Here is a 12,500-nt window from a genome sequence, read left to right as displayed (position 1 = left end):
GAGGTTCGTCTAAGATGATCGGAGGCGAGTTGTCCGGAACCTCCGCTAGAGGGCCGCCGGATTCCGCGTCATTCTCAGCTGGGGAGGAAAAAAGGGGCGGAGTTAGTTGAGGGCTCAGCTGATTCAATATTTTAATGATCTTAATGGTAATAATAATAACGATGGTAATAAAGTGATAATTTAATAACTATGGTAATCATGGAGTGGTAATAAAAAGGTGATAAGCTAATGATCATAATGGTAATAATAATAATGATCTAATGGTAATAAGGTGATTAATCGAATAACTATGGTAATCATGGAGTGGTAATAAAAAGGCTGAACTAATGGTAATGGTAATAATGATCTGATGGTCATAAAGTGATGATTTAATGACAATGTAGTGGTAATACAAAGGTTGATAAGCTAATGATCATAATGGTAATCGTTTAATAGTAATAATAATAATGATCTAATGGTAATAAAGTGATAATTTAATAAATATGGCAATCATGTAGTGGTAATAAAAAGGCTGATAAACTAATGGTAATGGTTTAATGGTAATAATGATAATAATCTGATGGTAATAAGGTGATAATTTAATCACAGTGGTAATCATGTAGTCGTAATAACAAGGCTGATGAACTAATGGTAATGGTAATAATAATAACGATCTAATGGTAATAAAGGGATAATTTAATAACTATGGTAATCATGTAGTGGTAATAAAAAGGTTGATAAGCTAATGATCATAATGGTAATTGTTTAATGGTAATAATGATAATGATATAATGGTAATAAGGTGATTAATTTAATAACAATGGTAATCATGCTGTGGTCATAATAAGGTTGATAAGCTAATGATCATAATGGTAATTGTTTAATGGTAATAATGATAATGATCTAATGGTAATAAAGTGATAATCTAATAACAACGGTAATCATGTATAGGTATTAATTAATAAAGTGATAAGCTAATGATCATAATGGTAATAATTTTATGGTAAAAATGATAATCTAGTGATGATAATGGAAATAATAATAATATTGATTTAATGGTAATAAAAAGTGATAATTCAATAATCATAAAATTGCGTAGCAAGGAGAAACGGAAGAAAACACAAGAAAGATGAAAGACAAGATATCATACCATTTATTTATTCAATTTTTACGATTAAAAGTATGGAAACAAAACAACACGAATCCCCAATCAATATCATGATAAAGTAAATTACACGATGATAAGAAGACACAAGTATAAGGAAACAAAAACACAAAACAAACAACAAACAACAAAAAAACAGCCACAAACAGCTCGTCTTGAAGTGTAATGAACATTCCAATCCTCCCCCTCCCTCCCCCTACTCCCCCACCCCCTTCACACACTCCTCGAAGCATCAAGAGGGAAGGATGTCACCCCTCACTCCTTCGTAAGGAAAGGAGGGGGGAGGAGGGGGGGAGGGTGAAGGATTCCAGGATGTCGGGGAAGGATATCTTGACATCGCCGGACGAGTTAACGGTCCTTGACTGAATTCTTTATCTGTTAATTAATCTTTTTGAAGATGTGTGTGTTTATTTTTGTTGTTGCTGTTGCTGTTTCAGGAAAGTTTTTCTTTTCTCTTTTTTTTTCTTTGACCGGAGATATGGTGATGTTTATGTTGAAGATAGTCCTGATCTCTTTGTTTCTATGTCTCTCGGTCTGTCTGTCTCTCTATCTCTTTGTCTCTCTGCTTCTCTCTCATCATTTTTCCATCCTTCTTATTCTTCTTTCTTTCTCTTCATTATTTTTTTACTTCTCTTACCATCCCTTCATCTATTCTTTCTTCCTATCTTCTCCTTCTTTCTTCCTTCCTCCTCCTCCTCTTACTCCACCTCCTTCCTCATCACCCCCCTCCTTCCCCCCCTTTCCGCGGAAGTAGGCTTGCTAGTCTTTTCTCATTACAAGGACCCCGTCCATAAAACTTGGCCGGCTAAGGAGGAAGGGTAGGAGGGAAGGAGGGAGGGAGGGTAGGAGGGAAGGAAGGGGGGAGGGAGGGAGGGAAGGAGGGAATGAAGGCAAGGGAGGGAGGGCTAAGGTCCAGCTAATGAATGGAAGCGAGGGAGGGAGGGAGAGTAGGAGGGAAAAGGGCAAGGGAGGGAGTAAGTAAGGGAGAGACGGAGGGAGTGGAGGGAAGGCAAAGGGGAGGGGAGGGGAGGGGGAGGGGGGGCGAAGGTCCAGCTAATGAATGGAACGTCGGCATTGCAATTAAATCCATCCACAGAAAAACAAAAGCAGGGTAAAAGTTCTCCCACAAGCCAAAGGGAGGGTCGGCTGGGGGAAGGGGAGGGGGGAGGGGGAAGGGGAGGAGGGAGAAGGAGGGAGGGGGAGGGAGGGGGAGGGGAGGGGGTAAGAGGGAGGAAGAGAGGGAGGGAGAGAAGAGAGAGAGAGAGGAGAGAGAAAGAGGAGAAGAGAGAAAGAGAGAGGGAGAGAGAGAGAGAGAGAGAGAGAGAGAGAGAGAGAGAGAGAGAGAGAAAGAGAGAGAGATAGAGAAAGATTAGATAAGAGAGCGAGAAAGAGAAAGAGAGAGAGATAGAGAAAGATGAGATAAGAGAACAGAAAAAAACGAGAGGCAGAACGAGAAAGAGAGAGAGAAAAAAAACAGACCTAGAAGAAACGAACAAACAACCAAACGAGCGAGCGAGCGAGTGAGTGAGCGAGAGAACCCGAGTAAGACGCCACGACGCAGAGAACCGTATTTAGTGTCCCTACGCGCGGATATTACATCTTCCAGCGACCTTCTTTCCGGCCGAGGGCACACGTAACTTCCTCCCAGACCCCTGACCCCTTGACCCCCCTCCCTAAGGAACGAAAAAAGGTCACTGGACGTGGGCACTCGGCGGATGTCAACGCCTCGATGAGTGCCACGCATCGGCGACATAGCAATCAGCTACGCCTAGTCCACTCCCTCCCTCCCTCTCCCCCCCCCAGCCATCCCTAGCACCCCTCCCCCCCAGCCCTTTCCTAGAGAGAAGGGCGATAGGGATTGGATGGGTGGGTGGGTGGGGTGGGGGTATCTGTGAGGGGGGGGGGTGTCTGATTGAGGGGGCGTTTGTCCTTTCGCGAAATGGTAAATATAAAGACTTCTTTATCTGTTAATGATAGTTAGGGAGACAGATATATAGATATATAGATAATAGACAGACAGATAGATTGATAGAAAGATAGATCGATCGATAGTGAAAGAGAGAGAGGGGGAGGGGAGATAAAGAGAAAGAGAAAGAGAGAGAGAGTAAAAGAAAACGCACCACAAAGTTGCAATCACCTGGAAGAAAAAAAGAAAAAAAGAAAAAAATAAGGAGAGAAAACAAGAATAATAATAACGCTCACAACAACCGGAATAAAACCCCAACACGGAAAAGGCGTGAGAAAAAGCATGGTTTAAGGAGCATGAGGACATGTTCTTCCCTCACGACACGGCCTACATCCGAGCTTGGGTCATGCAGGGCAGGCAGGATCCACCCTCCTGCCCCCCTCCCCCTCCCCCATTATCCCTCCCCCTTTCACCCTCCGGCAGCCTTCCTTTTCCTTCTCTACAGGACGCCTTGGATTCTGCTAGTCTCCTGTTTGCTTTGTTTGCTTCCTTTCTCCGTTTCTCCGTTTCTGTCTTTGTTTATTTGTCTTGGCCATGTGTTTGTATGACCTAACTTTCTCTTTGTCTGTCTCTCCCTCTCTTTCTCTTTCCTTTTCCTGTCCTTCTTTTGTTTTCTCTTTCTCCTTCTCTCTCTTTCTCTCACCCTCACCATCTCCCTCTCTCTCTTTCTCTCACCCTCACCATCTCTCTCTCTCTTTCTCTCACCCTCACCATCTCTCTCTCTCTTTCTCTCACCCTCACCATCTCCCTCCGTCTCTCTCTTTCTCTCACCCTCACCATCGCCCTCTCTCTCTTTCTCTCACCCTCACCATCTCTCTCTCTCTTTCTCTCACCCTCACCATCTCCCTCCGTCTCTCTCTTTCTCTCACCCTCACCATCTCCCTCCGTCTCTCTCTTTCTCTCACCCTCACCATCTTCCTCTCTCTCTCACCCTCACCATCTCTTTCTCTCACCCTCACCCTCACCCTCACCATCTCCCTCTCCCTCTCTCTTTCCTTCCAGATCCTGACGTCGCGACGGCGTGGGTCTCCTCTCCGCCAGGCTCTCAATCGGCTTTGCAACGGAAGGACTCGCCGAATATCCTGCAGGATTCCGCTAAACCCTTCTTCCGGGATAGGAGCCTTCTTGTCGCTGCCTTGGTCACGCAACGCCTACCTACATTCGAGGGGGATGTGTGTGTGTAAGTGTGTAAGTGTGTAAGTGTGTGTGTGTGAGTGTGTGTGTGTGTGTGTGTGTGTGTGTGTGTGTGTGTGTGTGTGTGTGTGTGTGTGTGTGTGTGTGTGTGTGTGTGTGTGTGTGTGTGTGTGTGTGTGTGTGTGTGTGTGTGTGTGTGTGTGTGTGTGTGTGTGTGTGTGTGTGCGTTTGCGTACATGCGCACACATGACCACGCCCTTGTTCCCATGCGCATTTAAACATACAGACATCAAACAGTGAGCGCGTGCCTTCAGTCTGCCTTTATCCTGTATTCAGGTAGCATTCAGCCTGTAATCAGCCTGTATTCCACCTCCAGAGCAAAATAATATGCATGTGTAAGCGAAAGCAGCCCGAGGTCGAAGGACGGAGAGTGCAGGCTGGCGAATCTCCCTCTGGCTCCATCCTTTTCTGGGATTGAATATTATCTCCGGACTGTAACAGGATTACGAACGCCTTCGCCGTGGATCATGGCGTACAGGTTAAGAGGAGGAGGAGGAGGGGGAGAGAGAGGGAGAGGGAGAGGGAGGGGGAGGGGGATGTGGGTAGGGGAGGTGGTAGGGTGGAGGGGAAAATGGAGAGAGAGAGAGAGAGAGAGAGAGAGAGAGAGAGAGAGAGAGAGAGAGAGAGAGAGAGAGAGAGAGAGAGAGAGAGAGAGAGAGAGAGAGAGAGGTAGAGAGAGAGGGAGGGAGAGAGAGAGAGAGAGAGAGAGAGAGAGAGAGAGAGAGAGAGAGAGAGAGAAAGAGAGAGAGAGAGAAAGAGAGAGAAAGTCAGGAGAGAGGGTACAAAAAGAAGTGAAGGAAAGGCGAAAAGTAGAAGAAAGGGAAAGAGAAGAAGAAAAGTAAGAAGAAGAAAAGAGAACGATAGAGAAAGAGAGACGAGGGAAAACGAAAGCAGAGAAGAACAGAAGGATGACAAGGAGAGGTTGGGAGGACGTAGGAGTAGGAGACAAGTAGACAAGTAGAGAAGTAGACAAGTAGACAAGGAGGCTGGGAAGGAGATGAGGGAGTAAGGAAAATATTGTCTCTACACTCCCGTGTCTTGAGAAGATGTATGCTCTCGGACGGTGGGGATATCCTGCGTTGATGTCTCTTTGTAGCTTCATTGACAAGAGGGGTAGAGTGGGAAGAGGGGGGAGAGGGGGGAAGGGGAGAAGGGAGGGTAGGGGGGGTTTAAGGAGAGTGTGGGGCAAGGGGGAAGGGGGGGAAGAGAAGAAAGGGGGTGGGGAAAGTGGATAATGGGGGAAGGGAGGAAGGGGAGGGAGGGAGAGAGAAAGAGAGAGAGATAAAGATATAGAAAGAGAGCTAGAGACAAACAAACAAACAAACAAAAAACAAGAAGAGAGAGGACGCTCGAGCAACCTAAATTGCGATGCTTTGTCCAGGAAGAACGTATGAGCAGAGAAAAACAGGGGGGAGGGGGGGGGGAGAAAGGCAGAAGGGAGGTAAGGGAACGAGGAGGTCAAGCAGAGGGGAGGAAAAAGGGGAAGACGGGGATGAGGAGAGGCAGAGGGGAGGGTGATGAGGAGGGTGAGGAAGGGAAAATGAGGAGAAAGGGGAGGAAGAGGGGAAGGGGTTGAGATAAGACAGAGAGAAAGAAGAGGGACGAGGTCGGACAGAGAGAGAGAGAGTGCGGGGGGGGGGAGAAAGTGGAGAGGGAGAGACGGAAAGGGGAAGGGAAGGAAGGCAAAGGGGAAGAAAAAGAGGGAAGAGAGAGAAAGAGAGAGAGAGGCTGAGGACGATCGTAAGAAGATTACGAAAACGCAAACGAAAATCTTCCCCGATTCTAAGGTGGTCTCGAGTCTCCCTCGGCGACGGCACACAATTTCTCTCGCCATTTTCCTTCTCTTTTTCTGTTCTTTCTATGTTCTTCTTTCTCGCATCCGCCATGACGGAGGAATTTAGCATTTAGCAGTTCGTGATAAATAGAAAGAGGGAGGGAGGGAGAGAGGGAGAGGGAGAGGGAGAGGGAGAGGGAGAGAGAGAGAGAGAGAGAGAGAGAGAGAGAGAGAGAGAGAGAGAGAGAGAGAGAGAGAGAGAGAGAGAGAGAGAGAGAGAGAGAGAGAGAGAGAGAGAGAGAGAGAGACCACACACACACCATTCTAAGCGTAACTGATAATCAACTTGCAATCCCAGGAATGATACCATTTCCTTTCTCCTTACCCCTCCCCCCACCCCATCGTCTCTTCTTTCCTTTATCTCCTTTCACTTCCCTCACATCTTCTCCTCCCCCCTCCCCCTATCCCCCCCATCTTAAATCCACCCTTTCCCCTTCCTCCCTCCCTTTCTTCTCCCCACCCCTTTCCAACCCCCATACCTCTGCCCTTCGTCACCCCCCCCTCCCCCACCCCATGGCAGCCGCTCGACAGCACATTCAGACTTGTGCAATGTTGCAACTAATCCATAATCTCCCTTCACCCGTGAACACACACTTCGGGCTTAAGCCAGAGTCCTGAATGCACTTCATAAAGACCACAACGGCATCCCGCGTTTTGGTGGGGTGGGGGTCCGGAGGGGTGTGTGTGTGGGGATACAGTAGGGAAGGGGAAGGGGCAGGGGGCGGTGGTGGGATTGGAGGCGGGTGGAAGGGAAATGGTGGTGGTGGGGGGGGGGGGGGAAAGGGGGGAGGATGAGGTGGAGGTCAAGGTGGTGGAGGAGGAGAGTGGAAGAGAGTGGAGGAGGAGGAGGAGGAGGAAGAGGAGGTGGTGGTCAAGCGAACTATGGAGAGAGGGTGAGAGAAAAGGAAAGAGAGAAAAAGAGAGAGAAGGAGAAAGAAAAAGAGGGAGAGAGAGGCAGAGAAAGAGAAAGAGAAAGATAAAGAAAAAGAGAAACAGTAAGAGAACGAACGAGAACAAAAGACCGAAAGACAACAAGATAAAAAGGAAAACAAGAGGATGAGAGAAAGAGGGTTAGGATCAGACCAGACCGAGGACTAAAGCCAGACAACCAAGGCAAGCAAGCAAGCAAACAAACGCACAAAGTCCACCCTAGTTTAAACCATTTCCTCTCTCCCGAAACAGAGGGAGAGAGTTAACAGCGCTGGCCAAACCAAAACAATACGAGGCTGGAACAAACGTCGAACATCACAGCATGAAAAGATCAAGCTCTTTGTCCCTTTCTCTCTCTCTCTCTCTCTCTCTCTCTCTCTCTCTCTCTCTCTCTCTCTCTCTCTCTCTCTCTCTCTCTCTCTCTTCTCTCTCTCTCTCTCCCCCCCTCTCTCTCTCTCTCTCTCTCTCTCTCTCTCTCTCTCTCTCTCTCTCTCTCTCTCTCTCTCTCTCTCTCTATTTCTTAGTCTTTCTCTTCCTCTTTCTTTCTTTCTCTCTCTCTCTCTCTCTCTCTCTCTCTCTCCCCCTCTCTCTGTCTTTTTCTTTCTCTTTTCCTTGTTCGTTTTCTTTCTCTCCCTCCTTTCTATTTCTCTCTTTTTCTTTCTCTTTCCTCTCCCTCTCCCACTCCCCCCTCAACCCCTTCCCCCCCCTCCCCAACAGCCTAGACACCAAACCCCAACAATCGTACATGAACAAGGACTTTCAAAACCCCCTTCTCCCCTCCCCCCTCCCCCCTCCCCTTCCCCTTCCCCCTCCCTTCTACCTTTCCCCTTTCCCATCCCCGCCTCATCAAAACAACAACAGTAGTGGCAGGGCCTGGGGGAGGACGGGGGAGGGGGGGCGGGGATGGGCAGTGCTCTCAACTCTCCTCGGTATTCCCCGACCTCTCCCGACCTCCCCCGACCTCCCCCGACCTTCCCCGACATCAATAGCAACACGCCGATACACCCGCCGGGACGCTCGAGTAAATCATCAACCACGTATCTAATTATCCGGCGCGAGATAGGTCTATCAGTAGGGGGGGAGGGGGGATAAGGGGATGGGGAAGGGGGTACTGAGGGGGTGAAGGGACACACTGGAGGGGGGGAGGAAGGGGGAGGAAAACGAAAGGGGATGACATGGAAGGGATGGGAGAGGGAGAAACTGAAGAAGAAGAAGGAGGAGGAGGAGGAGGAGGAGGAAGAGAAGGAAGGAAGAGGAAAAATGAGAATGTAGAAGAAGGAGGGGAGAGGAAGAATAAGGAGGAAACAAGAGAGAGGAGGAAGGAGGAAAAAAAGAAGGAAGGAAGGAAAGAAGGAGGGAAAAGGGAGAAGGAAGGAAGGAAGGAATGAGGGAAAAGGGAGAAGGAAGGAAGGAAGGAGGGAAAAGGGAGAAGGAAGAAAGAAAAAGGGGAAAAAGGAAGAAAAGGAAGAAAGAAAGAAAGAGAAACAGGGGGGCGGTGAGGAAGACGAAAGACGAAAGACGCACGCTAATAAAACAATAACAATGCGATTATACAGTAAAAATACGAGGAGCCGAGTCTAACAAAGGAGGACAGACTAACACAAACAAAGATACCATTTTGCAGCCTCCGGGGAGAGCGGGAGAGAGGGAGATGAAGGTCTCAGGGACACGGACACAGATACACACAGACACAGAGACTGACACACACACACACACACACAAACTGACATTCACATACACACACAAACTCTGACACAGAAATTGACATTGACATTCTCTCTCACACACACACACACACACACACACACACACACACACACGCGCGCGCGCGCGCGCGCGCGCACACACACACACACACACACACAGACACACACACACACACACACACACACACACACACACACACACACACACAAACTCTGACACACAAATTGACATTGACATTCACACACACACACAAATACAATGACATTCTACCCCATCTTGGAACATACAAAAAAACAAACAAGGACAACAACAAAAATCGCCTTCTATTTGTTGATCAAGGGCTATAGAAATCCCTCGCTACCTGTTCTGGGCAACTCCAATCTGTCTGAGATTAATTAATTCCTCCTATTTTCTGGATTAATTAATACACCTTTTATCCCACGACGAGTCTAACACGCGGGATAATCGCGATGGAGTCAAATACAAGAATTAAATGTTTCTTTTTTATTGTCTTATTTTTTTTTCTCTCTCGTCATAAAATACGAGAATTAAAGAGGAGAAAAAGAAGAAGAGAGAAGAGAGAAAAAAAGGAAAAAGAGATACAGAAAATTGAGAGATTCAACAGAACAGGGACAAAAACAAGAACACGAGCAGAACAGAAACAAAGAACAAACACAAGAACAAAATTAGGATATCTATCTAATTGAATATAAACAAGTCTTGTTTTCCGTGACAGCTATCTATTTGTTTTTCATCTACAACTTTATTTTTCATTCTTTCTTTTTGCATTTTAATTCATGGCGTCACATTCGAAATATGTATAACACAGAATTGGATTATCTTTAAATTCAAAATATGAAGAAAAAAAGAAATATAGAGAAACATAACATTATCAATAGAAATGGAAAAAAAGAAATATAGAGAAACATAACGCTAACAATTGAAAAATAACGTAAATCTATAACAGAGAAAAACCAAAAAATACAGAAAAAACGCTAAAGATTACAGAAAACATAACGTAATACGAAATAAAACACATTTCGATCAAAGTGAGGCGCAGCGTAGAACAAACCTGAACAAAAGGTTCTACACAAACACACGCGGAAGAACAGCCAGAGATTCGCCGCCTTCGCTCTTGTCCAACACAAAAGGTAAGAACAAATAATAACAACAACAACAATGACAAAAAATACGGTGCTCTCTTGTTTTTTTTTTTTTCTTTCTTTCTTTCTCTTCCGGTCCAAAGAGGCAGAAAGAAATACATAAAATTACCTTTCTCTTCTTTAAAAAAAAAGTTTCTTTTTCTCCCTCTTTCACTTATTCTTTTTCTCACTCTTACCCTCATTCTTCTCCCTCCTTCCTACATTCCTACACTCTCCTTCAATGATCTTCCTCCATCCCTCTTCCCTCCCTCCCTCCCTCCTTCCACCTCCCTCCCTCCCTCCATCTCTCTTCCCCCCCTCCCTCCCTCTACCTCCCTGTTCCCCTCCGTCTCTCTTCCATCCATCTCCTCCTTCCATCTTATTTTTCCTCCCTCCTTTCTCTATCCTTCTCTCATCTCTTCCACGTCCCTCCCTCACCCCACCACCCTCCACCCTACCCTACCCCCCTTCCCCCCTTTATCAAAATTCCTCTTTCTCTCTCTCTCTCAACCTTCTCATGGAGTCATGTCCCGTTCAGACAAACAAACAAACACATAAACAAACTCAAAGAAGAAATTAAAATAAAAAAAATAATCCAAAAAACAAAGAAAAGTGACAAAAAAAAATTATCTAAAACATCTTCAAACCAATACGAGAAACAAAGAAAGAAAAGAAAAGAAAAGAAAAAAAAAGAGAGAGAGAGAAAGAAGAATAAAAAAAAAAGATTTTTCAAAAACGAAAAAGAAAACAGTACTGATAAATGAAATCCTACTCTCCCGGCTCTAAAACTGTCCGACTCTCCCGTTTATTAACAATATCAAAGTTTTACACACAAACTTGTAACGTATTGTGACAGTTCGAGGGCGGAGGGCGAAGGGCGGAGGGAGAAGGGTGGAGGGAAGAGGGTGGGCGGGGGGATGCGTTAGGTTAGAAGAGGAAGAAAGGGGAGGAGGAGGATCTGGGGGATGTGGAGGAGTAGGAGGAGGTAGGGATGGAGGAGGAGGAGGTGGAGGAGGAGGTGGAGGAGGAGGGAGGGAGGAAGGGGGTTGAGGAGGAGAAAGGAGGAGGAGGAGGAGGGAGGGAGGAGGAGGAGGTGGAGGAGGAGGAGGAGGGATGGAGGAAGGAGGAGGAGGATGAGGGAGGAAGGAGGAAGGGGATAGAGGAAGAAAGGGGGTTGATGAAGAGAAAGGAGGAAATGAAAGAGGAGGAGGAGGTGGAAGGGGATGGAAGACGAAGGACGAAGAAGAGAAGGGAGAGAGGCGAGAGAAAAACAAAATAATCAAAAGAAAGACACAGATAAACAGACAAACAGAGAACAACTACAGGACTAGAAGATAGAAAAAAAGGGGAGGCGAGGGGAAGGGGGGGGGGGGGGCACATGCCATTATGGAGCTTAAGTCCCTATAACTTACGGAGGTCATTAAGGTAGATACCGGCGCCATCTGCCCTCGTCTTCCCGAGGTCGAAGTTCGGATGACAGGCAGACGAGAAGCGAGATGTTCTAGACAGCCATCCATCCATCTATCCATACATCCATTCACCCATCCATCCATCCTTTCATCCATCTATCCAGCCACCTATCCATTCATCTACCCATCCTTTCATCCATCCATCCATCCATCCATCCATCCATTCTTTCATCTATCCATCCATCCATTCACCCATCCATCCATCCATCCTTTCATCCATCCATCCATCCATCCATCCTTTCATCCATCCATCCATTCTTTCATCTATCCATCCATCCATCCATTATTTCATCCTTTCATCCACCCATCCTCTCATCCTTTCATTCACCCATCCTTTCATCCATCTATCCGTCTATACATATTTTTTTTTTATCTATCTATCGATCGACCTGTTCACCAGGGAGAGAGAGAGGGAGGGAGGGAGGGAAGGAGGATGGGATAATAGGACGGAGAGGGAGAGAGAGAGGGAGGGAGGGACTGAGGGAGGGAAGGAGGATGGGATAATAGGATGGACGGAGAGGGGGAGAAGGAGAGAGTGTGGGAGGAGGAGAGGGAAAGAGGTTAGGATGGAGGAAAGAAGGGAAAGAGCAAAATAGAGAGAATGTGTATGTATGAAAACCAAAGAAGAAAAAACAACAACACAAAAACAAACATACAAAAAAAAGCCCCCAAGTGCTCGCTAAAGAAAAAAAACACAACCTTTTTAAGCAAGAACATTTCAAACGGGAACTTATCTTATCCGGGGAGCACCCAACACCTGCACTTAAGGGAACCCTATGAGCCTCCTTCGCTTAAAACATCTCGCATGGGTCGGAATAATTATGATGGGGATGGTGATGGTGATGATAATTGGTGGTGATGGTGGCGATAGTGATGATAATGATGATGATTATTATGATTATGTTGGTGGTGATGGTAATGGTGGTGGTGATGGTGATGATGATAATTGGTGGTGATGGTGGTGGTTGTGGTGGTGATAATGATGATAATGATGATGATCATTATGATTATGTTGGTGGTGATGGTAGTGGTGGTGGTGATGGTGATGATAATTAGGAGAAGGAAGTGGGAGAGGAGGAAGAAGACGATCATAAACTATTCTTTCATTTCGCAC

General features: G+C 46.3%; 1 protein-coding gene across 1 annotated transcript in view; it reads right to left on the bottom strand.

Annotated features, from left to right (window-relative positions):
* The window catches only part of unc-5 (netrin receptor unc-5), a gene marked incomplete in the record, with an annotated part of 398,147 nt that overhangs the window by 304,328 nt on the left and 81,319 nt on the right, over nt 1-12,500 (bottom strand). Inside the window, 1 exon segment of the mRNA XM_086556058.1 lies at nt 1-78. This exon segment is cut by the window's left edge and continues 66 nt beyond it. Coding sequence (XP_086412184.1) covers nt 1-78 — 78 coding nt within the window.

Source organism: Penaeus japonicus, unplaced genomic scaffold (genome assembly GCF_977035675.1).
Source record: "Penaeus japonicus unplaced genomic scaffold, GWHDUDI00000001_assembly GWHDUDI00000031, whole genome shotgun sequence".
NCBI classification, from domain to species: Eukaryota; Metazoa; Arthropoda; class Malacostraca; order Decapoda; family Penaeidae; genus Penaeus; species Penaeus japonicus.
This window is presented reverse-complemented; position numbering and strand designations above follow the sequence as displayed.